A 25,874-nucleotide genomic window follows, 5' to 3' on the forward strand; every position below is an offset into this window, starting at 1 on the left:
AGATAATGCATTATCACGTATCATATTTATTTAGTGGTTGCTGTAATAGCAATTTGTAGGCAATAAGTGTAACACAATCACAGGTTTTGAAAATAAAGTCACATAAGCTACAGGTTATTTTCATGCAGACCCTGTGTAGAATTTGTTAGCTTTGCAGGGGGCATAGTAACATAGTAATGTTGGGTGGAAAAAGACATCTGTCTATCAAATTCATCCTCTTTAGCCAAAGCCAAACACACCCCCTCTATCTGATAATAACCACAGAAGGCATTGTCTTCAGCTTTTCACCAAGTTTCTTGAAATTATTCTTCATGCAATGCTTCATTTTTCAAAACCCATCCATTAATAGAGCTTCTCCAGCAGAATCCTGCTTTGTAATCTGTTTTATTTTTTATATTTAATTTTTAATTTCACAGTGGGCTAGCCATGTTCTTCATTTCCTAGGGTGCTTTGGCCATGTGATAAACTTCACACTTTACTGCTGAGCTGCAAGTTGGAGTGATATCACTCTCCCTCCTTTCCCCACCAGCAGCTGATCAGAACAATAGGAAGGTAGCAAGAGAGCAGTTAAAAAAGTACATTTGTTGGTTCAAGAATAAAAGTTTAAGTAGTAGAGTGAATTATTTGCTATGTAAACAGTGTAATTTAGAAATAAAATGTACCCCATAAAAATCACGACAGAATCCCTTTCAGGATTTCCAGCCTTGCTCTAAATTGGTGCATACCCGGACCACGTAGTCTTCCCAATCCCAATCTCCCCAAACCAATAATCTTCCCACTCATTCCACCATGTGTCAAACCCTAGCACCAGGCAAACAGCAGCACCCTGCCCCTCCTCTACTAGAGCAGCTAGTAAAAAAAATGTTAAAAAGAGACTTTTTATTTTAAAACTTTATTGTGTCAGGAACAAATGCAACAATCAACAAAAACATTACAACCATTAGCCAGAGAATTACTGGGATCTGTATCATTTTGACATTTCTACATTTTCTGTTAGGGCTAAACTCACAAACGTTTTTCATCAGATTTTGTGGGACAGATTATATCTGAGCCTTCATGTAACAGCACACAATAAAATCTGATCTCCATAGACAGTAATGTAAAGTCGAGTCAACACCACATAACTCACACATAATTTCAAGCCCCTGCTCTTAGAACACCGCATCTTCCAGGTCAAGCCAGTATCCTGACTGACTCTATACACATGCATGGAGAGCACAGAACCTTTATTTATTTCATTTATTTACTGTTATTTATATACATAAACATTTCCACAGCGCTTTACAGAGATTATTCCTCATTCTGCCACAGAGAAACTTACAATCAAAGGTCCCTATCACATTCACACACACTATGATCGATTTAGTCAGAAGCCAATAATCCTGCCTGTATGATTTTGACAGCCCCAATACTTGGCCTTGGTTCAGCAAAGATACAACTTGTGGTTCACCACCTCTCTCTGCTACTGAGGGTTAGCCCTAAAATACTTTGCAGGTTTAAATGAATATAACTCTTTATTGTCAGCTGTTTATTAAATAAACAACATATGTATGTAGAGTGCAATAGAGGAAAGAGTAAACAATTTACAAAATTGTATTATAAAATTATGTATAATCACCAGCATGCTACCTTGAATGGGGCTGTTTTAGGGTGGAAGTGTGGCCCCCAAATGGCTCTGTGCTTACTAGGTTGTAGGTGGGGTTGTAGGTTAGGCATGGCCTAAAATGTCCCAGTTTTCTAATTACATATGTTGGGAGGAATGCAATACTCCTCTTCAATTGCAGTTTATGTAGAAGGTTCCATCCAGGCCAGGGAATATATGCAGATAAACAAAGAAGACTTCCTGATACTTCATACGGTTAAAATGAGCCATCCTCTTGCGTTTATTATTTATCCATACTGAACATTTGCCCCAAAGAGGAGAAAGTGCTAAAACAACAAGTTGTTAATAAATATGTAAAATATCATATAGTTACGCCACTGCATGATTTTATTTGACTCTTTCCTGAGCTGTAAATCCATGGTGCTGCAGAACAACTATGTTATGTTTGTGCTGTGCAGAGCACTGTTGTGTTGTCTGTACTGAGCTATGTGTTGTCCAACCCAGGGTCTGTATTGCTAGTAACTGTGACATGTACAGCAACTGAACAATGAGGAGTAGAAGGGAATGTAATGAGGACAAAAGAAATAAGAATAATGGGTTAATGAAGGGGACAGAACATGAAACGTCTAACAACTTTTGCACTACTGCCTAAAGTACTGTTTTACCATATATATAGTCAATACAGTAATTTTACATTGGGTCTTTTTTTATTTACCAGTCTGGAAGCGGTGTAAAAGCAAAACAAAAAGAAACAGTAAAATCATCTGTTCTTGGGACTTCCAGGGTGGCACTAAACTATATATCAATGTTTCTTTCAGGAACGTGTGGGAATTGTAGTTCAGGCCTAAGTTAAAGGTTCTATTGTGCACAGTAAGCATTCTCTCCAAGCAGCTATCCATATTATTGTCACTCCATAGCATAAGGTTGGTCTCAGTTGAAACAAACAGCTTACCTCAGAGGGCTTTATGATGACATCTGTGAGTTGAATGTGGTCAAGCAGCGGCAGTGGGTAGCCTTTCTGCAAAATTTCTGTAATAAAGAGACTTGGTTAAGGTATGAGGTTCAAACTACACAAAAATAATTGTTCAGGTGTGCTCACATTAAAGGGTACCTATAGAGAAGAGTTTACGCTTACGTTTCTGGCCATAGACAGTGCTACAAATTGCTTGATCCTTTAAATTGCTGGCTCAGTAGCTATGTGCCTGACAGGGCTACAGTATGAGGCATGATATTCCTTGACAATAACTCTGCCAAAGTGATAGAATGAAATACATAAGTGTTGTGCACAAAAACAAATACATACCATTGACCTCAGGAAGGATTATGCTTGAGATATAATAGTTCACAACTGTGTTTAAAATTCCTACCTAAAATACATAAACCATACAATTATTTTTATTGTTTTTTTATGCGCTTCCAACATATAAAGTTATAACAGCCTCACAATCAGTTGGCTCAGTTTAGCATTAGAGAGGATAATATTTTATGTCCAAGGGAAAACATGCAAAATTATAGACACAGTTCCATATTGTGCACCTTTAAACAAAAGTGATGAGACAACTGCATCAACCAAACAATAAATAAATAAAAAGCAGAGAAACAGTAAGTGGAAAACATTTTATTGAGTCTTGGGGAAAAAAGCTGTAAAGGGGAACTGAAGCACTAGGAATATAAGGAAATTAAGCTGAGCAGAAAATAAAAGGCTATAAAGCTAAGAGGTAGAAAGTACTGAGTATTATAGGGTCAAACTATGAGATGAGTCTGACATACTATATTAATATATAAACTGTGCCCCCTTTACTCACCGGAAAGGGTCCAACATCTGAATGAACGAGCTCCATCTTTATCCTGAAACCAGGGCCAAGGAACAAAAGTATAAATCAGGGTTTAAACATGAATCTACTTCTGTTTTATTGGTTAATACGAGTAGTGCTGCTGGAGCATATATTTACGTGTGTTATTGCATAAACGCCATCATCATCTCCACCCCAAAAATGTATGTTCTACTGTTAACCAGAGTGAAGTAATGGTACAATAGTAACAACACTGACTTACCTGCTAAGCTCCAGGCTACCCACAATTCTCCCTGAATTTACTGATACTTTCACCAAAACGGTAGTTGTCTGTGGAATAATGGTTAAAATAATCAGGTTGCAACATGGCTGCTGACACACTGACCACCATTGACACAGATGTAATCCATTGCAACCAAACAGCCCATCTCTTAACATACCAGTCACCCCAATTAAATAATTTACTATATAATGCTTCTTTTCTTTTACTTAAAAGGGGTTGTTCACCTTTAAATTAACTTTTAGTATGCTGTCAAGAGTGATACTCTGGGACAATTTGCAATTGGTCTTCATTTTTAATTACTTGCCATTTCTGAATTACTTAGCTTTTTGTTCAGCAGCTCTCCAGTTTGGAGAGCCGATATATGGTTGCTAGGGTCTAAAGGTGACTTACCCCTTTTAAAAAGATATCAGATTGTTGGAATTAGCTTTTATGGGCTTTGTATGGATGCTACAAACCAGGTTAAGGAGAAACAGAGGTGCCAGGGAGGCGTTGGGGAACTGGACATAGGCCTGAATGGCCACTATGGGCGAGGTGGTAAGATTTCCTGGTTCTATGGTCAGAAATGGTGCCGAGGGAGTGTAAATCTTCAGGATCATGGGCATGTTTGGGTACATCTTCGATAGCTGTAAGTAAATACAGAAATACCTTTAGCAATAGGTTGCATTAGGGTAAGCATCATTAATGTTGGTTTATCTGTAGGGTTATTTTAATATCTGAAAAAAAGTATTGCATGGTTTTGTTGATAACCTGGAAGTAATCAGTTCCTTTCCATGCTCCATCTTGTAATTGAGCAGTTAATTACAAGATGGATGAAAAGAGCAAGTAGGAAAGTAATGTAATAATTCTGTAACAAATGTCACTTCCAAATGGCCGACCAACACATCCACCCGGCCTCTTCTGATATATTGTGCGAAACTTCAGCTGTCACTGTAGGGAATCCCTGTAGCTGCCACCCTGGACCCGGCGCTATCTCCAGGGTTCCCACAACAGGTTGCGTCTGTAGGCACAGCAGACTTGTGTCCAGTGAATCAGTTGCAAAAGCCGATTTCAAGACACACCCTGAAAGTTAAGCAACCTGCATTTCGAAGATGCTACTTTAATGCACTCATTTGCATTAAAACTAATTTAACCGCTTTAACCAATGCCAGTAACAAGATGTCACATATAAGCATCCACTGGTGCACCCCTAGATAGAAGAGCCCTCTTCTCTTTCGGACAGCTGCTTAGACACTCTCACCCACAGACTGACACCCATTCCACCAATTGCACCAAACCCAATCGGCTCCCACTCACTGCTGCTGGGTCGAGAGGACATTGCTGTTGCTGCCATCCACCAACTGATGCAAATAGGTGCATGCCACCCCCAGATTTTTGCTGCCGTAGGCCTGGCCCTTTGTGGCCTCAGTGCCACATGTGGCAGTGAAGAAGACGGGAGGCAGTAAGGCAGGGTTCCCCAACCTTTCTTACTCGTGAGCCACAGTCAAATGTAAAAAGATTTGGAGAGCAAAACAAGCACCATAAAAGTTCATGGAGGAGCCAAATAAGGGCTAAGATTGGCTATTAGGGGCCTCTATGCACACTATCAGCTTACAGGGGCTTTATTTGGTAGGAAATCTTGTTTTTATTCAACCAAAACTTGCCCCCAAGTCAGGAATTAAAAAATAACTACCTGGCTTGGGGGCACTGAGAGCAACATCCAAGGGTTTGCCCCCGAGCCACTGGTTGGGGATCACTGCAGTAAGGTAATGCAAGTGGTGAGGGGGAACTGCAGGCTGTAGAGAGACAAGGGCCCGGGCTAGGGGTAGACAAAAGAGCTACGTTCCTAGTGACCCCCCCACTGTAGACACATGCCTCTTCTGCCTAGCCCCAGTTCCGGCCCTGGGTGGCCTGCCTGTTAACATCAAAGGAAAAAAACACAATTCACCTTTACCAATAGAAATATTTTCTCTTTTTTAATACCACCATTTTTACAGGGTGAAGCCTGGAGATGTGTGGCAAATTTTGTCTGTTTTTTACACTTCATAATAAATCTGCCCCTTTGTGTAATGTTTTGGTCAGTCGAGCTTTAATTTAAATTTTCAAACCGAAATAACTACACAAAATCCTTCCTACCTGAGGTATGAGAATCCCAAAAGAGGAGGTGTTCAGATGAACGCTGAAGTTCTTGGGAATCTACAGAAGGAAAATGAATAGATTTTAGAAGCATTTTTATATCAGGAGAAACATTAATACAAGCTGCCAAATATATTCATGGTCAAAAAGCTTTTACAGTGATCAGTATTTACAAGCTTTGGTTTGGTTCTGACTAATAGATGTCTGAGGAGCTACTACTACTGGCAATTATACACCCTGTATTTATATCCAAAATGTACATATAGCTTTTAAGTTGAACTACTATAGCTACAGTGAACCACATCATTCATCAGTCTAGTGAATAGGGCTTGGCTCCCCCTTATCTCAAGCTCTGACACACATTGCACCTGGGAGAAGGGAGGGGTTAGTTTATACAGATATATATGCAGCTGTTAGATCACAAATAATTGTAAGGCAGGTTCACTTGACTAGAATGGACGTGTGTTGCTATGTTACATACCATGTCATCGGTGATATAAGACTCAAACTTCCCAGCTGAATAATAGGCATAGCCAGCAGTGTTGAACAGGTAATCAGAGACTCCAAAATAAACCATGAGATTCTGCTCTGCAGGGAGGGGCACGGGTGGAGGTGAAAAAGGGGGTGTTGTCCGATGGGCAATGTCAAAAAATTCCCCCTGTGGATACAAACCATGGTTACCTTGATATTTTCTATAACATAACAACCTGGGAACCATTGTTATTCAGAGATATAGTAGTCCATACTTTGGGGTGTATATCTTTTTTTCAATTGCAGGTGTTGTGATTTCTCCATTTCAGCATGCACCCATATCCCACACACCCATCAACCCATACTATATTGCCTCATACTCAACTGGCTGATAACTACTGTAAGTTATGCATGGTAGCCATATACTATGGGAATACTTTTCCTCTGTATCCCCATTGTGGTTACAGACAGTGGCTTCTAATCCTGTGTTTAGAAACCCACTGGTTTTATTGCTACTATTTATTATACATATTACATCATACTGTAACTCTCAGTATTTGTATGTAATCTGTATGTTTCATTTATGCACCCTATTGTACATCTCTGTGGAACATGTTGGTGCTTTATAAATGCTTTATGCATTGTAGGCAACAAGATTAGGATAATGCCCCCAACTGCCACCACATACCCATTATTTGCATGCTGTGGTTAATAAGCCCCATCACACTCCCAATACCCCACTGATTGTTGCAGTGAGTAGGACAGTCCTTATTTACACCCCATACCTTTAACTGCACATCCAGGGACTGAGCTGTCACAGTTGGAGGCCCCGTCAGGGAGTAGTCAATTGCTGCTACATGGTCAATTTGGGCTGTGACTGTAGAGGTAAACAGAAATGGTTCCCTTGGTCAAATGAACAGAATGCCTACTTCTGAACAAGACTAAGAATCCTTATAATATAGAACTAAGGGACAAGTCCCTGTTTAACATTAATTTTCTGCAGGAAAATCATACTCATTTCGAAATCATCTATCCCAATATTGCAAGAAAAAGGAAGGGAAGTTCTCTGTGCCCAGGCCCGGACTGGCAATCTGTCAGAGGGGCTACTGTAAGATGCCATACACAGTCACTATTTATTGGGCTGGGGGGCTGTTTGGGCCTCTGGGTACTTGGAATGCCAGGACCCAGGCCCAGACTGGCAATCTGTGGGTTCAGGCAAATGCCAGAGGGGCTGCTGTAAGGTGCCATAGTCAGTCACTATTTATTGAGCTGGGGGGGCTGTTTGGGCCTCTGGGTACTTGGAATGCCAGGACCCAGGCCCAGACTGGCAATCTGTGGGTTCAGGCAAATGCCAGAGGGGCTGCTGTAAGATGCCATAGACACTCACTATTTATTGGGCTGGTGGGGGGCTGTTTGGGCCTCTGGGTACTTGGAATGCCAGGACCCAGGCCCAGACTGGCAATCTGTGGGTTCAGGCAAATGCCAGAGGGGCTACTGTAAGGTGCCATACACAGTCACTATTTATTGGGCTGGGGGGGCTGTTTGGGCCTCTGGGTACTTGGAATGCCAGGGCCCAGGCCCAGACTGGCAATCTGTGGGTTCAGGCAAATGCCAGAGGGGCTGCTGTAAGATGCCATAGACAGTCACTACTGAGCCGGTGGGGGTCTGTTTGGGTCTCTGTTTACTTTAAATGTCTAGGCCTATTTTAACCCTTTAAGTGCCAGCCGAATTCGTCATTTCGGTTCCCCCCAGTGCCAGACGTTTTTTAAGCATTTTGTACTCATTCGCTTTAACAATGTTTTTTGGTAGGAAAACCTCCATGAAACTAGGGAAATTATATATCGTTTTTTTCGTCACTAATTGGGCTTCGACATACATACCAAATTTTATAACTTTTCTGGAGATATGATGTGTATTTTGGGTGAATTATGTAAAAAAAAAAAAAAATTATGAAAAATTTCTGTATATTTTGAGTTTTTTTTCCATAGAAAAGTTAATTTTACACACTTTTTTTTGTTGTTTGTAAAAGCCCTGATACTCCCAAGTCCAACGATACCAAATATGTGGTGGTACCCCACAGTTCCTGTCCAGAAGTAACCCCCAAACTAAAGCAATACTTAGTACAATATCACACCAGAACAAAGCGGAAAAGCGCTTGTAACAGTTGATGCAGCATAACTTATATGTAAATCTAAAATATCCCCTCATGTTCGGTATCTTTAGAAACTACAGACCTTCAGGTTTCTAGGTGCAATGTAGTTTTCACTCAAAAGCCAAATACCTTTTGTCAGTGCATTGTGAAATTTGGAAGTTTTTTTGACTTTTTTTTTTTTTTCTAAAACGTAAACTTGGACGCATGATCAAATGTGGATTTGACAAAAAAAAATCTCATAAAAATTTTCTAACAAAGGCAAATTTGAAAGACAAATTTCTACTGAATAAAATGATGCCCCATATGTATGGGTGCACATAAAGACATGGGCACCAAACACTCCAAAGCAGGGGCAATGCATAAGGGCAATTTCAGTTGATATTTTGGGGGCTGCGCTCTATGTGCACTTCCTGCAGGTTTTCAGTGTTAACCCCCCCTACCTGTAAAATAACCCCCACAAACTATATATTTCTGAAAAGTGCAAACCTTCAGCTATTCAGAGACACCACTCTCCTCTTTCTACATGGAAAATTGTGGCCGCAGTCCCTTGCAGAAGTCAGCGCATTGGTCAGAAATCAAGGAAAAAACAGACACAAACCTAGATTTCTCCCCAAAATCTCCATGGCAACTACCAAAAACTTACTAAACATCAATCTGCAAGTTCCCCTGAATAAAACAATACCCCATATGTATGGGTGCACATAAAGACGTGGCCACCAAATGCCCCAAAACAGGGGCAATGCATAAGGGCAATTTCAGTTGAAATTTTGGGGGCTGCGCTCTATGTGCACTTCCTGCAGTTTTTCAGTGTTAACCCCCCCTACCTGTAAAATAACCCCCACAAACTATATATTTCTGAAAAGTGTGCACCTTCAGCTATTCAGAGACACCACTCTCCTCTTTCTACATGGAAAATTGTGGCCGCAGTCCCTTGCAGAAGTCAGCGCATTGGTCAGAAATCAAGGAAAAACCAGATACAAACCTAGATTTCTCCCCAAAATCTCCATGGCAACTACCAAAAACTTACTAAACATCAATCTGCAAGTTCCCCTGAATAAAACGATACCCCATATGTATGGGTACACATAAAGACGTGGCCACCAAATGCCCCAAAACAGGGGCAATGCATAAGGGCAATTTCAGTTGAAATTTTGGGGGCTGCGCTCTATGTGCACTTCCTGCAGTTTTTCAGTGTTAACCCCCCCTACCTGTAAAATAACCCCCACAAACTATATATTTCTGAAAAGTGCACACCTTCAGCTATTCAGAGACACCACTCTCCTCTTTCTACATGGAAAATTGTGGCCGCAGTCCCTTGCAGAAGTCAGCGCATTGGTCAGAAATCAAGGAAAAAACAGACACAAACCTAGATTTCTCCCCAAAATCTCCATGGCAACTACCAAAAACTTACTAAACATCAATCTGCAAGTTCCCCTGAATAAAATGATACCCCATATGTATGGGTACACATAAAGACGTGGCCACCAAATGCCCCAAAACAGGGGCAATGCATAAGGGCAATTTCAGGTGAAATTTTGGGGGCTGCGCTCTATGTGCACTTCCTGCAGTTTTTCAGTGTTAACCCCCCCTACCTGTAAAATAACCCCCGCAAACTATATATTTCTGAAAAGTGCACACCTTCAGCTATTCAGAGACACCACTCTTCTCTTTCTACATGGAAAATTGTGGCCACAGTCCCTTGCAGAAGTCAGCGCATTGGTCAGAAATCAAGGAAAAACCAGATACAAACCTAGATTTCTCCCCAAAATCTCCATGGCAACTACCAAAAACTTACTAAACATCAATCTGCAAGTTCCCCTGAATAAAACGATACCCCATATGTATGGGTACACATAAAGACGTGGCCACCAAATGCCCCAAAACAGGGGCAATGCATAAGGGCAATTTCAGTTGAAATTTTGGGGGCTGCGCTCTATGTGCACTTCCTGCAGTTTTTCAGTGTTAACCCCCCTACCTGTAAAATAACCCCCACAAACTATATATTTCTGAAAAGTGCACACCTTCAGCTATTCAGAGACACCACTCTCCTCTTTCTACATGGACAATTGTGGCCACAGTCCCTTGCAGAAGTAAGCGCATTGGTCAGAAATCAAGGAAAAACCAGATACAAACCTAGATTTCTCCCCAAAATCTCCATGGCAACTACCAAAAACTTACTAAACATCAATCTGCAAGTTCCCCTGAATAAAACGATACCCCATATGTATGGGTACACATAAAGACGTGGCCACCAAATGCCCCAAAACAGGGGCAATCCATAATAATGGGGCTGCAATTTATGTGCACATCTCAAAGCTTTTCAGACAAAATTGCCCCTTACCTGTGAAAAAAACCATATAAACTGTATATTGATTAAAAAAAGACAACTTCAGCTATTCAGAGACACCACTCTTCTCTTTCTACATGGAAAATTGTGGCCGCAGTCCCTTGCAGAAGTCAGTGCTTTGGTCAGAAATTAAGGAAAAACCAGATACAAACCTAGATTTTGGTCAGAAATCAAGGAAAAACCAGATAAAAAACCTAGATTTCTCCCCAAAATCTCCATGGCAACTACCAAAAACTTACTAAACCTCAATTTGCAAGTTCCCCTGAATAAAACGATACCCCATATGTATGGGTGCACATAAAGACGTGTCCACCAAATGCCCCCAAACAGGGGCAATGCATAAGGGGGGGGCTGTGCTCTACCTGCAGTTATTTAGTCTAAACACCCCCATACCTGTGAAATAACCCCCACAAACTATATATTTCCAAAAAGTGCACACCTTCAGCTATTCAGAGACACCACTCTTCTCTTTCTACATGGAAAATTGTGGCCACAGTCCCTTGCAGAAGTCAGCGCTTTGGTCAGAAATCAAGGAAAAACCAGATACAAACCTAGATTTCTCCCCAAAATCTCCATGGCAACTACCAAAAACTTACTAACCATTAATCTGCAAGTTCCCCTGAATAAAACGATACCCCATATGTATGGGTGCACATAAAGATGTGGCCACCAAATGCCCCAAAACAGGGGCAATGCATAAGGGCAATTTCAGTTGAAATTTTGGGGGCTGCGCTCTATGTGCACTTCCTGCAGTTTTTCAGTGTTAACCCCCCCTACCTGTGAAATAACCCCCACAATGTATATATTTACGAAAAGTGCACACCTTCAGCTATTCAGAGACACCACTCTTCTCTTTCTACATGGAAAATTGTGGCCGCAGTCCCTTGCAGAAGTCAGCGCTTTGGTCAGAAATCAAGGAAAAACCAGATACAAACCTAGATTTTGGTCAGAAATCAAGGAAAAACCAGATAAAAAACCTAGATTTCTCCCCAAAATCTCCATGGCAACTACCAAAAACTTACTAAACCTCAATTTGCAAGTTCCCCTGAATAAAACGATACCCCATATGTATGGGTGCACATAAAGACGTGGCCACCAAATGCCCACTAACAGGGGCAATGCATAACGGGGGGCTTTGCTCTACCTGCAGTTATTTAGTCTAAACACCCCCATACCTGTGAAATAACCCCCGCAAACTATATATTTCCAAAAAGTGCACACCTTCAGCTATTCAGAGACACCACTCTTCTCTTTCTACATGGAAAATTGTGGCCGCAGTCCCTTGCAGAAGTCAGCGCTTTGGTCAGAAATCAAGGAAAAACCAGATACAAACCTAGATTTTGGTCAGAAATCAAGGAAAAACCAGATAAAAAAAACCTAGATTTCTCCCCAAAATCTCCATGGCAACTACCAAAAACTTACTAAACCTCAATTTGCAAGTTCCCCTGAATAAAACGATACCCCATATGTATGGGTGCACATAAAGACGTGGCCACCAAATGCCCCCAAACAGGGGCAATGCATAAGGGGGGGCTTTGCTCTACCTGCAGTTTTTCAGTGTTAACCCCCCCTACCTGTGAAATAACCCCCACAATCATATATTTACGAAAAGTGCACACCTTCAGCTATTCAGAGACACCACTCTTCTCTTTCTACATGGAAAATTGTGGCCGCAGTCCCTTGCAGAAGTCAGCGCATTGGTCAGAAATCAAGGGAAAACCAGATAAAAAACCTAGATTTCTCCCCAAAATCTCCATGGCAACTACCAAAAACTTACTAAACCTCAATTTGCAAGTTCCCCTGAATAAAACGATACCCCATATGTATGGGTGCACATAAAGACGTGGCCACCAAATGCCCCAAAACAGGGGCAATGCATAAGGGCAATTTCAGTTGAAATTTTGGGGGCTGCGCTCTATGTGCACTACCTGCAGTTTTTCAGTGTTAACCCCCCCTACCTGTGAAATAACCCCCACAATCTATATATTTACGAAAAGTGCACACCTTCAGCTATTCAGAGACACCACTCTTCTCTTTCTACATGGAAAATTGTGGCCGCAGTCCCTTGCAGAAGTCAGCGCTTTGGTCAGAAATCAAGGAAAAACCAGATACAAACCTAGATTTTGGTCAGAAATCAAGGAAAAACCAGATACAAACCTAGATTTCTCCCCAAAATCTCCATGGCAACTACCAAAAACTTACTAAACCTCAATTTGCAAGTTCCCCTGAATAAAACGATACCCCATATGTATGGGTGCACATAAAAACGTGGCCACCAAATGCCCCCAAACAGGGGCAATGCATAAGGGGGGTCTGTGCTCTATGTGCTCTACCTGCAGTTATTTAGTCTAAACACCCCCCTACCTGTGAAATAACTATATATTTATGAAAAGTGCACAGCTTCAGCTATTCAAAGACACCACTCTTCTCTTTCTACATGGAAAATTGTGGCCGCAGTCCCTTGCAGAAGTCACGCTTTGGTCAGAAATCAAGGAAAAACCAGATACAAACCTAGATTTCTCCCCAAAACCATAAATCTGCAAGTTCCCCTGAATAAAACGATACCCCATATGTATGGGTGCACATAAGTACATGGCCGCCAAACCTGAAAATGCATAATATTGGGGCTGCACTCTATGCACCCCTTTTTTTTTTGCCTGCACCCGAGCGTATTCCATTCATTCGGGTGCAGGCACAAGTAGCAGGCGTAGGGCTGAATTTTCGGCAAGCGTTTTTCCACTTGCTGAAAAAATCAGCCCTACGCCATGTGTGGCATCAGCCTAACCCTTGGCAATAGAAACTACCAGAACAATCTTAGCACCTCTGGACCTTTCTAGAACAACTGAAATCAAATGAAGTTAAAATGGAATAAAACCACTAAAAGCAATCAAAGAACAATAATTGCAATGAAATCGGTGGTCAGAGCCCTGGATCCACCAATGTCACTGCAAAAGCAACCTTTTGGGGGCACTAAATACACAATAAAGAACAATGCAAAGATAAAACACCATAAAATCAGTAAATTCAAATAAAAACCGCTCAAACCAACAGAAGAACAATTATTGCAATGAAATCGGTGGTCAGAGCCCTGGATCCACCAATGTCACTGCAAATTCAGCACCCAATAGCAATACAAAAGTTATAGTGCAATAGAATAATTCAAAAACAGAAATCAATTATGAAAATGCAAAAAAAACACTAAAATGCAACCAAATAAATCAGATAATTATAGAGCAAGATCAGAAATAAAGTTTTAGTAAAAAAAAAAGACTGCCAGAGAAAGCAAAGAAAGAAAGAAAAGAAAAGAAAGAAAGAAAAAAAAAAAAAAAAAAAAAGTGTAAGTGTAAGTGTGTGTGTAAGTGTCTGTGTGTGCTTGGGAAAGTTGTAAATAAGTGTGTATGTGTACAAAAGTGTAACAATGACAAAGATAGAAGAAGAAATGGAAAAAAAAAAAAAAAAATTTTAGACAGTTGAGATTGAAATAAGCAAAATAAACAGTGGTTAGAGAGTTGTAGTTCAGCTTACACAATGCAGGCAGGCGATCAGGGCGTCCAATCTGGCAGGAAGGCAGCAGGAAGGCAGCAGGGGGGCTCCAGCAGTCTCACGTGGCAGCAGAGTGAAGAGGCGACGGCGGGGGCGGCGACAATTAAAGGGACAGCAGTGGACACGTCATCAATGCGTGTCCACTGCTGTCATTGGCTGAGGACCCGGATCGGCGGCGCTGGGGGACCCGGATCGGTAAGTATGACCTTCCTTGCTCGTTGCCTAGGGGGTTGTGCAGGCTTTACAAGCGCTGCGCTGCTTTAAAAGCGAGCGCAGCGCTTGTAAACCCGTTAGTGCTGTAGGACGTAGATTCTACGTTCTATGGCACTTTGGTCCCTTGGTACCTAGGACGTAGAATCTACGTCCTATGGCACTAAAAAGGTTAAATCCCAGTCCAGGCCTGTTCTGTGTACAATAAAAAGTTCCCTTATTACTCCCTCCCTCCGTTATTGTATGAGCTTAAAGAACCCAAATCAAGAGTTTAAAAACAGTGGGTTGAAAAGCCTTGCCCTTTATTTTGTTATACAGGAATGAGCCCCAGGAGTCGTCTCCTACCTGGCAGAGTCTGTAAAAGTGGTTGGAGTTTGTTTGTAATGGACTGAGTAACCACTGGGCAGAGCTAGAGAAAGGGAACACCAGTGAGCATTTCTGATTACTGTTATACTAATTCAAGACAATTAAAAAAGAAGGAAAGGTAAAAACTAAGTAAAAGTCTATGTAAATACAGCTATAAGCACTCACAGAAAAGCTGCACTGAGTCCTCTATTAAAAGAAACACAGGATTTGTTTTCTTTTTTTGTGTTCTTCTTCGTGTAATCTTAGCTACCAGCAGCTAGAGCTGCAGCACGGAAGCTACTGAGACCAAGCTAAAATGGCAGCTGCTATCTTAAACAAACAGAGGGAGCTTCTAGGGCTGTTTACTCAGGTATGGCAGAGCTTTCTGCAGAATAAATATAGTTTTCTAGCTTGCACTATTGTGACTAATCTATTGGCAGTAAAATGGCAAAAATGCCTTTTCTTCAACCTTTATATAAAGCATGAGTTCAACAATAAATCTGTTATAGAAGTATATTACTGATGATCTCAGGGGTCACTTACACATACCCAGCAAGGGTCGCAATTGAGCTTCCTTTAGTGCTCATATACTTGGTACTTGAGCCCAGGGGCAAGGCTGCCATGTACGTAGGCAGGGACTAAGGACAGTGCTACTTTGCACCATGTATCTGAATGAGGTGCCACGTTAGGGTGCAGGAAGTATGGTGCCCTTAAGCCACTATATGAATCAGCCATACCAAATTCAGGCAGCACTTTATTAACTGGGAAAGCGCAGGTACTTACACCCTACCTTGCCAATTGTACTCTCCCTTTTATCTTTCTAGGATTCTAGAATTCTTTAACTATCTATAATAATAGCACCAGTTCTATCCAGTAATATTGTGTAAATAATTTCATGTATTATGTAACATTAACTCTTCAGTCTTACCTGGCCCTCAATTGCTTTCCTTAAGGCATTGTCAATACTTTTATGGAACACATCCACCAACCATCTACAAGGAAAATCAGAACAGAGAGCAGGGTGAGGTTGTGCCTTTATCTGTACATTATAGGCTATGGATAGCAAATTATTCTGGGGCACATGACTCTCTATATACCAACAGAATATGGAACGTTTAGAATTTCCAATGCCCAATGTGTTAGTACCAGAACTGCTGTATTTTTGCAGCAGCAGCATTTGCAGAACCAAAGGTAAGAAACAGGGGAATTCTTGACTGACCCCATTTGTGCTAAAAGGGCCCAAGCCCAGAAGCTGCCTTAGTCATATATCTGACTTTACCTGAACTTCCCAGACACGTGTATCTTGACATCCGAGATATGGCAGCTGCAATCAGAAGAGGATATGGTGGGTCTCCCAGATGCGTCGCTTCCCAGCTGGAGGCCAACAGAGATGCTGAGCCCCTCCACCTTCAGGTCAAAGTTTCCTTTATCTGATCTAAATATAAAACATGATAAATGACTGAATTCACAAACAGAAATCTCTATATTTTAACATCAAGGCACAGACTATTACAGCCATAAGTTATAAAAAGTTATATTGTATTAATCTGGAAAAATGGTGAATAATGAATATATGCTGGGCAGACAAGGGCTGCCAATTGGACAATACTGATATTGTCTTCTTCTTGTTCCACGGTCTCCATCTTGCTCTTCTATACCTGATATCCTTTCAACTATTCCCACTTACAACTAAACTTATACAACATATGTTATTATATTATAAAACACAGAATATGCTGAATAACTGTTGTTGGTTACTGGTCAGCAACACCAATCTCTTCATCTTGTCCTACTATCTTGTTGCCATCTTGCCCTGTTATCACAATCTTTTTCTATTGTCCCACCAATTCTACCCACAACTGGTGCTTTCCAGGACACCACAACATGCGGAGCCCTGGCTGACCTAGATTTGCAATCCCTAAATTCTGGAAGTTTGTTATCTGGAATATTTGGTGTACTTGGCCAAATCTTACCATGCTGAACTGCACATTCGGGACATCTGAATTCAAAGTAGTTAACGGAAATAAATGCCACTGTACTGATATGAGTACTGTGATACACTGTACCCTACATTCAGTCTGTACTGATCAGAACACCTCAGTCCAGCAGTTATCGACCCAAACTCTACAGCAGTGATCCACAACCAGTGGCTCAGGAGCAACATGTTGCTCACCTCCCCCTTTGATGTTGCTCCCAGTGGCCTCAAAGTATGTGGCCATTTTTAAATCTGTGGCTTGAAGACAAGTTTTGGAGCCCAGAGAAACAGTTTAGTCAAAACAGAACCTCCCCCAGGCCAGCAGTCCACATGGGGCTACCAAACAGCCAATCACAGCCCTTATCTGGCATCCCCAAAGAACTTTTTTCATAGGTTCCGGATCCCTGGTCTACAGAGTGATCAAGCCCTTGTTTAAGCAACACAGTCACCTTTTCCTATGCATTCCCTAAGTCACGGCTGTTTCTCTGCTAGGCACAACAAACTTACACTAGGTAGTGAGCATTCCATTTGCCATCCACCTGGATAAAAGCCCCTGAGATGCTCAGTTTCAGGCCAACGTTGGGAACAAGGCTTATTTGGGAGCTTGGTATCTGGAAGCTGCGGATGACCATGCTGCAAAAGGAGAATATACTTTGTTAATATCTGCAGGTTTACCAGTGTTTGTGGCCCATCACACTCCAATGAAATAGCTAGATAGATGAAAAGGAAAATGGGACCTAAACATGTATCTTTTAGAGATTTTAGATCTTAAATTACAACAAAAATCTGCAGAATTCATTCTCTACTAAACTCCACTGTGCTCTTTTTGTTGGTAGGAGTTTAGGGTCATATGCACTGACGCTATAATGTACAATATGTTTTTGCTGCAGTACCCATATTGTCCAGCAAAGGAAATACAGTATAATGTGGCTTCTTTGCTTTACAATGCAGCACCCAGATTTGTTCACAAGATGGCAGCAGTGATATACAGTTGAACAAGAAGCTAGAAAATGCTTCTTGAGAAGTCCATGAGCGGAATAATTTCCAGACTTTGGTCCATCGCCTCAAGCCTGACTATTGCGCTTTCTGCACTAGAAGAGACAAATTTCCTGTTTAATAACCAGAAATTTGTCTCTTAAAGTTACCAGGAGCAGGTTTTTGGCACCCTTGTTGGGCGTTGCCACCTGAGGCAAGTTACCCGAAATGGGGTAGTATGCAAATGGGGTAGTATGCAATCCAGGCACAGGGGTGCAAACCACAAGAGGCAGTACACATTCTGTAATAAACAGTAGGAAACACGCATTGGCTGGACAAGTTTCCCAGAATGGTTTAATTAGCATGCTTCCTGCCACAGGCCTGGACTGGGGTTCAAAAAAGACCCTGGCATTTCAACTAAGCAGGCGCCCAAACAGCCCCCCAGCAGCCCAATAAATAGTGACTGTCTATGGCATCTTACAGCAGCCCCCCTGGCATTTGCCTGAACCCACAGATTGCCAGTCTGGGCCTGGGTCCTGGCATTCCAAGTACCTAGAGGCCCAAACAGCCCCCCCCCAGCCCAATAAATAGTGACTGTCTATGGCACCTTACAGCAGCCCCTCTGGCATTTGCCTGAACCCACAGATTGCCAGGCTGGGCCTGGGTCCTGGCATTCCAAGTACCTAGAGGCCCAAACAGCCCCCCAGCCCAATAAATAGTGAGTGTCTATGGCATCTTACAGCAGCCCCTCTGGCATTTGCCAGAACCCGCAGATTGCCAGTCTGGGCCTGGGCCCTGGCATTCCAAGTACCCAGAGGCCCAAACAGCCCCCCCCCCAGCCCAATAAATAGTGACTGTCTATGGCATCTTACAGCAGCCCCTCTGGCATTTGCCAGAATACACAGATTGCCAGTTCCGGCATGCCCTGCCAGTTTTCTTTGGGATACTTAGCTGTGCAGATCATTATATTGCTATAAACTAAAGGGCTAAAGGTAGAGGTATATGAATCATACCTACACAAACACATACCTAAAGTTAAAATACTTCCAGTGTATCATTTTATAATTTCTATAATTTCTCCTTCCCATTAACACCTTGTAAATACTGTGTCACAAACCCCCGCAGTTGAACCAGAACATGTTACCTCTACGCCGGTAACTTGCGTATCCATTTGTGTAGGTTTTTCCTACAAACCTTGGGTTAGAAAAAGGAATAATCGGTTACTTAAGGCTCAGTCGGTGTATAGTTGGGAGAATGTAAATGAGGCGGCGTGCAGATCCATTTCTGCGCTCTCTCAGGCTACTCGGCGTGATGTCTTAATCAGGTTCTCCCAAAGATAAGGCAGACGCGCTTAAGGGGACGGGGCGATTCGCTCTGCCCAAATTAAATGCAAAACATGTTTTATTTATAAGACTTTTTTTCCACCAAAGGATTCCTGTGTGCATGGAATATTTCATCTTTTTATAACAGTAACAGTAAAAAGTAGTAATTCAGGCTGAAAAAAGAGGCCCGCCAAATTATCAGGAGAACCTTTCTTGGGAGGGAATAGTATAACGTAGACAGCGGTATTCCAAGATTTAGAACTTCAACTGCTATCTGGCTGCTTGGGCTTAAAAGGGGGGGGGGTCATCTTTCTGTTAAGTTTTAGTATGTTATAAAATGCCCTATTATAATCAATTTTGCAATTGTTTTTCATTATTTATTTTGTATAGTTTTTGAATTGTTTTCCATCTTCTTCTGACTCTTTCCAGCTTTCAAATGGGGGTCACTGACCCCGGCTGCCAAAAACTATTGCTCTGTGACGCTACAATTTTATTATTGTTACTTTTTATTACTTGTCTTTCTGTGCAGGCCATCTACTATTCATATTCCCATCTCTCAATTAAACTACTGCCTGGTTGCTAGGGTAAATTAGACCCTAGTAACCAGATAGCGGCTAAACTACCAAATGCAGAACTGCTGGACAAAAAGCTAAATAACCTGAAAAACTCATAGAAATTACAAAATGACCAATTGCAAATTGTCTCTGAATATAAATGTCTACATCATATTAAAAGTCGATTCAAAGGTGAACAGGGTCGGACTGGGCAGGCAGGACACCGGGAAAAAACCCAATGGGTCCCGCCAACCCCTGTAACTCCCCTGCTGCCCTCCTCCCCTGATTGTGGCAAAAATAAGTATATTGTATGCATGCAGGGGGAGGGGTTGTCAGTGGGGGGCAGGCGGCAGGGGCCCCAGAGGAGGGTGGGGGCCCCAGGGGTAGCAGCCTGTGGTCCTTGCACACCCCTGTCCGACCCTGAAGGTGAACAACCCCTTTAATTACCCCAACTAGGCAGCCTTTGAAAGTCAAAATACAAGATCAATAGAAGAGGGCAAATGAAGCAAATAGCAGCAAAAGGAAACCTTGCAGCTGATGTTGCCTGTTTTTCACACTAGTAGGCGCTGTGGTACTGCTTATCTGTTTTGATTCTCAATCAGGTTCATTTACAATTGCCCCATCTGCTACAACAGTGGCACAAAAGTGCACCCCTTAGTGCTCATTGGGGTTGGACTTGCCCAAGGGCCAAAGTTCTACTCTGACAGCTTTTGAATGGTGTGCGGGCAGCCATCTGCATTTGATTTAGTGTGCGGGGCAGGTTGGCAGTTTATAACCCACTTTTTGCACTATGCACCCTGTCTTGCAGTGTCAAAACACAATATAATATGCCCAAGACACTAGTTACAATACCTTAAGATTGATGCCACTATTGCTTTCCAATTAAAACTCTTCAGGATGATCCTATCATGTTTAGGCTGTTGGAGCATGCTGGGAATTGTAGTTCCACAACAGCTGGATGAGTGAAGGCTAGTCATCCCCAGGCTACGAGAAGCATTATTAGGCGTACAGAAATAACATTCCCTGGTGGGAGTCTAATCACAGTAGCAGGGCCGGCTCATGTGCACTAAGATTTATGCGGGAGATTATCCCGCCAGCTGATGGGAATGGAATTGCTTTTATAATTTAAAGGGACTCTAATGAATATAAAATTCTTTTATAGAGGGGACATTCATCTTTAGAAAGGGCTTCAGAACAAACAGTCTTTAGCAGCGCTGGCCAAGAACCATAATCAAGATCTATCACAAGTCAAGGCTTTCGGCCGTTCCCCACTTAACTGTGCATCAGCCGGGCTACAAATACAGTCACTCACCGACTAATTCTGTGACTGAATGGCAAATCCTACGCGGAAATATTATTTATTTTAACACTAAAACGTAGTGGTTCTCTTAATGTGACATTGTTCTTCCAGGCCTATTTGCCCCAGGTAGTTAATGTGATTCAGATAGAACCACAGATTCAGATAGAACCACAGATTCTCTACTGGATGAAGGAATTTTAAAGGGCTACTGTGGGATATTTGCCTTTTAGGGTGAAGACACATGGAGCTACTAGTAGCTGCTACTTGTAGCGGCTACTAAAATAGACAATGCTGATCATTTACTGATAATTGTCTCAACATGTGTTTTAACAGAGGCAATTCTCAGCACTGTCTATGGCAGGGTATTTTCTGGAGTTAAGTGGCCGTGAAAAAGTAGCTGCTACTAGTAGCTCCGTGTGTCTTCACCCTTAGTTCTTCAGCCTCTCCAACATTACACTGGCCAGTGGCATAACTACTGGCAGGGCAGGGGGTGCCATTAAACCACATAGCCCACTGGTGAAAGTATTATACAATAGGCCCTGGCATTCCAAGTACACAGAGGCCCAAACAGCCCCCCCCAACCCAATAAATAGTGACTGTCTATGGCATCTTACAGCAGCCCCTCTGGCATTTGCCTGAACCCACAGATTGCCAGTCTGGGCCTGGGTCCTGGCATTTCAAGTACCCAGAGGCCCAAACAGCCCCCCAGCCCAATAAATAGTGACTGTCTATGGCATCTTACAGCAGCCCCTCTGGCATTTGCCTGAACCCACAGATTGCCAGTCTGGGCCTGGGTCCTGGCATTCCAAGTACCCAGAGGCCCAAACAGCCCCCCCCCCAGCCCAATAAATAGTGACTGACTATGGCATCTTACAGCAGCATTTGCCAGAATCTACAGACTGCCAGTCTATGCCTGTACAGCAGACCCAGCAACTGCAGGGGGTTCAGAGAAAAGTTGGTCTCAGGGTCTGCTGTATGGCTTTAGTTCCAATGGCCTGCTGCTTGTTGCTACCTGCCGCAAAGGCATACACAGAGGTGGGGGGGTGGAACATTTATTTTGCAGGGGGCTCCCAATCTTGATGCCACTGCCCTTCCCACCTGCAGCAAGCAGGTTAGTAAGCACGTGGAAGGGGATGGTTTGTGGCTGAGGGCAAGTTGGCAAGGGCAGGTAAAGAAAGGGACTTGAGGAGCGGGCCTGGACACTTTTTTGGCTGGGGCAGGTAGCAGCTCTAGAGAGGGCAAAGGTGGGGCTCCAGAGCATGTGTGTGTGGGTACATGTGGTCTGTATTATATTATCCACAATTGACCCTGCACCCCTCTTTTAGCCAATGTTAAATCATCAACCCTTTGCAACTTATTCTTATGGTTTACTGCTCCTTTAAACAGAAAATCCCCGTTGTTCTTCCCATCACTCCCTCTCCCCATAATATTAATCACTAAATTAACTGCAATGTAGAAACTCTGCCGCTGAATGCATTATTCACTTGTCCATAGAGAGGGCCCATACTGTAATGCATTATTCACTTGTTGAAGGTCACTCGCCGAAGGCACACAAAACAATGACTAATGAGCGTCCCTTTCTGTTTATGGCAAGGTCACTGCGGTGAGGTTTGGGTAATTAATCTGGTGGAGCAAGTTCATTTACAAACAGAAGGTGCGGGATGCAGAAATATGCAAATACTAAGAGCAGGAGGATCCTGGGAGGCTTGTTTTTGTAATAAGAAAACTTGGATTTATCCTTGGCAAAAAAAATTTTTGGCGAACAGGGTTGTGTTGGGACCCTCTACTTCTTATGTGACCCTGATTAGGAGCAATAGTCCTTATTTGTGGGCCAACTGATTACCATTATTTCTAACAGCAGACAGGTTGGGAGTCTGCTTATTTGATTACAATAAGCCAACATGGGGCACATTCTAGACCAGTGATCCCCAACCAGTGGCTCGTGAGCAACATGTTGCTCCCCAACCCCTTGGATGTTGCTCTCAGTGCCCCCAAACCAGGGAGTTATTTTTGAATTCCTGACTTGGGGGCAAGTTTTGGTTGAATAAAAACAAGATTTCCTACCAAATAAAGCCCCTGTAAGCTGATAGGGTGCATAGAGGCCCCTAATAGCCAATCTTAGCCCTAATTTGGCACCTCCATGAACTTTTATGGTGCTTGTGTTGCTCCCCAAGTCTTTTGACATTTGACACACAGGAAAGAAAGGTTGGGGATCCCTGGTCTAGACAGTAACCAACCCTTAATACATTTATCAGTGAGACAATGACCCCAAGCATAAAGTAAAATAGTATTTTAGAAACGCTCAGCCCAGATCATTTGCTCGCTGATGGCACAGAATTAGATAACGTCTCCAAAGTAGAACGTTCAAGGGCTTGGTCCTTCCTTAGAGCATAATGTACCAATAACACGAGTCCCCAGAGAACAGGACTAAGTAAACCAGAAAGTGTCCTCCTTAGGAAACCCCCACTAATAGCCGTTACATTGCACTCATACATCCGACACATAAAAATGTTTTGATCCTTTTAAAGACAGTTTGTACATACAGTGAGCTCAGCTTCCTCTCCCTGCTTTAGTACATATGATGCAATGGCTTTTAACTCATGCCTGGCCTCTGCATTTACACAATAGCTTTCCTTTAGAATATACCTCCAGCAGGGGGCAGGCTAATCCCTTATTTTGGGCTAGAAGCCTGCACTCTCCAGTTGGTCCAGTATGTATATCTCCAGTGTATTTTACACCAAAAATGTAAAGTTTGGTAGAGAAACACATGGCATCTTTTTAAAGAAATTTTGTGATTCTGGAACCCATTGCAGTCAAATGGGCAAATAATTTGTGGTGCCAAAGTAGTGGCCCTTAGTGCTGACTGGGCCACCACTGATTTATGACCGCAAGTGCAGTCGCCCTAAGTTGCCAGCAGGCATTTCCATTACCAAAAATGCCAAAAAAGAAGTGCCTCACAGCTGCACAGTGCAAGACCTGGTGTGCCCCTTGCTTTCCTTATCTCTCACTCTACATCCTTATTGTGAGCTAAGGGGGTGTCCAACCTAATGTTGAAAAGTAAACGGGGACCTGAACTAGGGTTGCCACCTTTTCGGGCTGCCTATACCGGCTGGGTATCGAATCGTGAGAGGATTTTGTAAGTCTATTGGAGCTAGGAGGGGAGAATGGGGCAGGGGCGGAAGGACTAGCTATTGCAGTAGTTTACAGTAAATTTGTAATATCAGCCCGGCCTTGTCTGGTATTGTACCGGCTGGGCCAGTGAGATACCGGCCAGGTGGCAACCCTAACCTGAACCCAACACCTTTTGTGGTTAAGTACGTTCTCTAAAGGCAAAGTGGGAAAGAAGTAGCTATTAAAATCAATGCCACTGGAAAACATTTCCTAAATTTTGGTTTTGGCCCCCTTTGAAGTGTGATCTCTAGAGAACTAAAGACATTTTGGGGCTTATGTAATAAAAGCAACCAGGTGCAGTAACCCATAGCTACCAATCAGCAGATAGCATTTGCTGCTCACCTGTTAAAAAACAAGCATCTTATTGGTTGCTAGGGGTTATTGCTCCTGGCCAAAGTTAGTACCTTTTATTATACAGTATATGTGGGTTAGAGAACAGTATAACTTTTAGAGACAAAATCATTGAAATGATTATGCAGCTAGGTTGTTTTATAGGCTGTAGAATATATGCTAGAAGGACTCCTGTTAGGCAAGACGCACCTGTTGAAGCTGTACTTGGCTTTTATATGGGCAATTTTGGTAGAACCAGAGAAGTCGGGCAAATGAATCTTGGAGAGCTCCTGCTGCAGCACGGCCATGCCTTCCTGCCGGGCTGTGAGAGAGAAGGAAAAATCAATATTATACTGATTAAGCCATCTTCTACAGGTGCTTGGGAGCAGGTCTGGTCTGGGAGTCCTGGTATGAGATTCCATGTCTACAGCCCCCCCCAGCCCACTAAATAGGGACTGTCTATGGCATCTTACAGCAGCCCCTCTGGCATTTGCCAGAACCCACAGATTGCCAGTCTGGGCCTGAGTCCTGGCATTCCAAGTACCCAGAGGCCCAAACAGCCCCCCCCAGCCCACTAAATAGGGACTGTCTATGGCATCTTACAGCAGCCCCTCTGGCATTTGCCAGAACCCACAGATTGCCAGTCTGGGCCTGAGTCCTGGCATTCCAAGTACCCAGAGGCCCAAACAGCCCCCCCCCCCCCAGCCCAATAAATAGTGACTGTCTGGCATCATACAGCAGCCCCTCTGGCATTTGCCAGAACCCACAGATTGCCAGTCTGGGCCTGGGTCCTGGCATTCCAAGTACCCAGAGGCTCAAACAGCCCCCCAGCCCAATAAATAGTGACTGTCTATGGCATCTTACAGCAGCCCCTCTGGCAATTGTCTGGCCAGGCAGCAACTCTATTTCCAAATCATGTTTTCCTTTCAATCTGTGGAATTATAAACCTAACTGAATAGCTACGGGCACTGTTGCCATGATGAGAGAAAATCGCCTCAGGCAGCAGTGCCCGCCAAGTTACCAGTTACAAAGTTACCTGGTACCTGAAAGAAACTAAAATTTTGAATGTGCCCCCCCCCCTGACGCTAAAAAGCTAAATGCAAGGGGGCAACATCAACTTGGTAGCCTTAGGCGGCTAGGATCCCTGAGGTGGTGCTGTGAATAGCGGGAAATATTTTCTCTTTAAAGGGGAACTTCAACTTTCAGTTAAGTTTTAATCTGTTATAGAATATCCAGTTCTTAGCACTAGTGTGAGTCATTTAACCATTAAATAAACCCAATAGGACTGTTCTGTCCCCAATAAGGGGTAATTATATCTTAGTTGGGATCAAGTACAGGTACTGTTTTATTATTACAGAGAAAAGGGAATCATTTAACCATTAAATAAA

At 42.8% G+C, this 25,874-nt stretch overlaps 1 protein-coding gene across 2 annotated transcripts in view; it reads right to left on the reverse strand.

Moving 5' to 3' along the window:
• Window positions 1-876: 876 nt before the first annotated feature.
• The window catches only part of bpi (bactericidal permeability increasing protein), a 28,279-nt gene continuing 3,281 nt past the window's right edge, over window positions 877-25,874 (reverse strand). The window contains 14 exon segments of one of the 2 annotated variants that reach the window (NM_001015694.1): window positions 877-1,929; window positions 2,556-2,632; window positions 2,907-2,970; window positions 3,409-3,451; window positions 3,659-3,726; window positions 4,135-4,302; window positions 5,792-5,851; window positions 6,273-6,449; window positions 7,048-7,139; window positions 14,860-14,923; window positions 15,788-15,851; window positions 16,139-16,294; window positions 17,342-17,467; window positions 24,697-24,808. In NM_001015694.1, the coding sequence (NP_001015694.1) occupies window positions 1,891-1,929; window positions 2,556-2,632; window positions 2,907-2,970; window positions 3,409-3,451; window positions 3,659-3,726; window positions 4,135-4,302; window positions 5,792-5,851; window positions 6,273-6,449; window positions 7,048-7,139; window positions 14,860-14,923; window positions 15,788-15,851; window positions 16,139-16,294; window positions 17,342-17,467; window positions 24,697-24,808 (1,310 nt within the window). In that variant the 3' untranslated portion in view covers window positions 877-1,890. 2 annotated transcript variants of the gene reach the window in all.

Source organism: Xenopus tropicalis, chromosome 10 (genome assembly GCF_000004195.4).
Source record: "Xenopus tropicalis strain Nigerian chromosome 10, UCB_Xtro_10.0, whole genome shotgun sequence".
NCBI classification, from domain to species: domain Eukaryota; kingdom Metazoa; phylum Chordata; class Amphibia; order Anura; family Pipidae; genus Xenopus; species Xenopus tropicalis.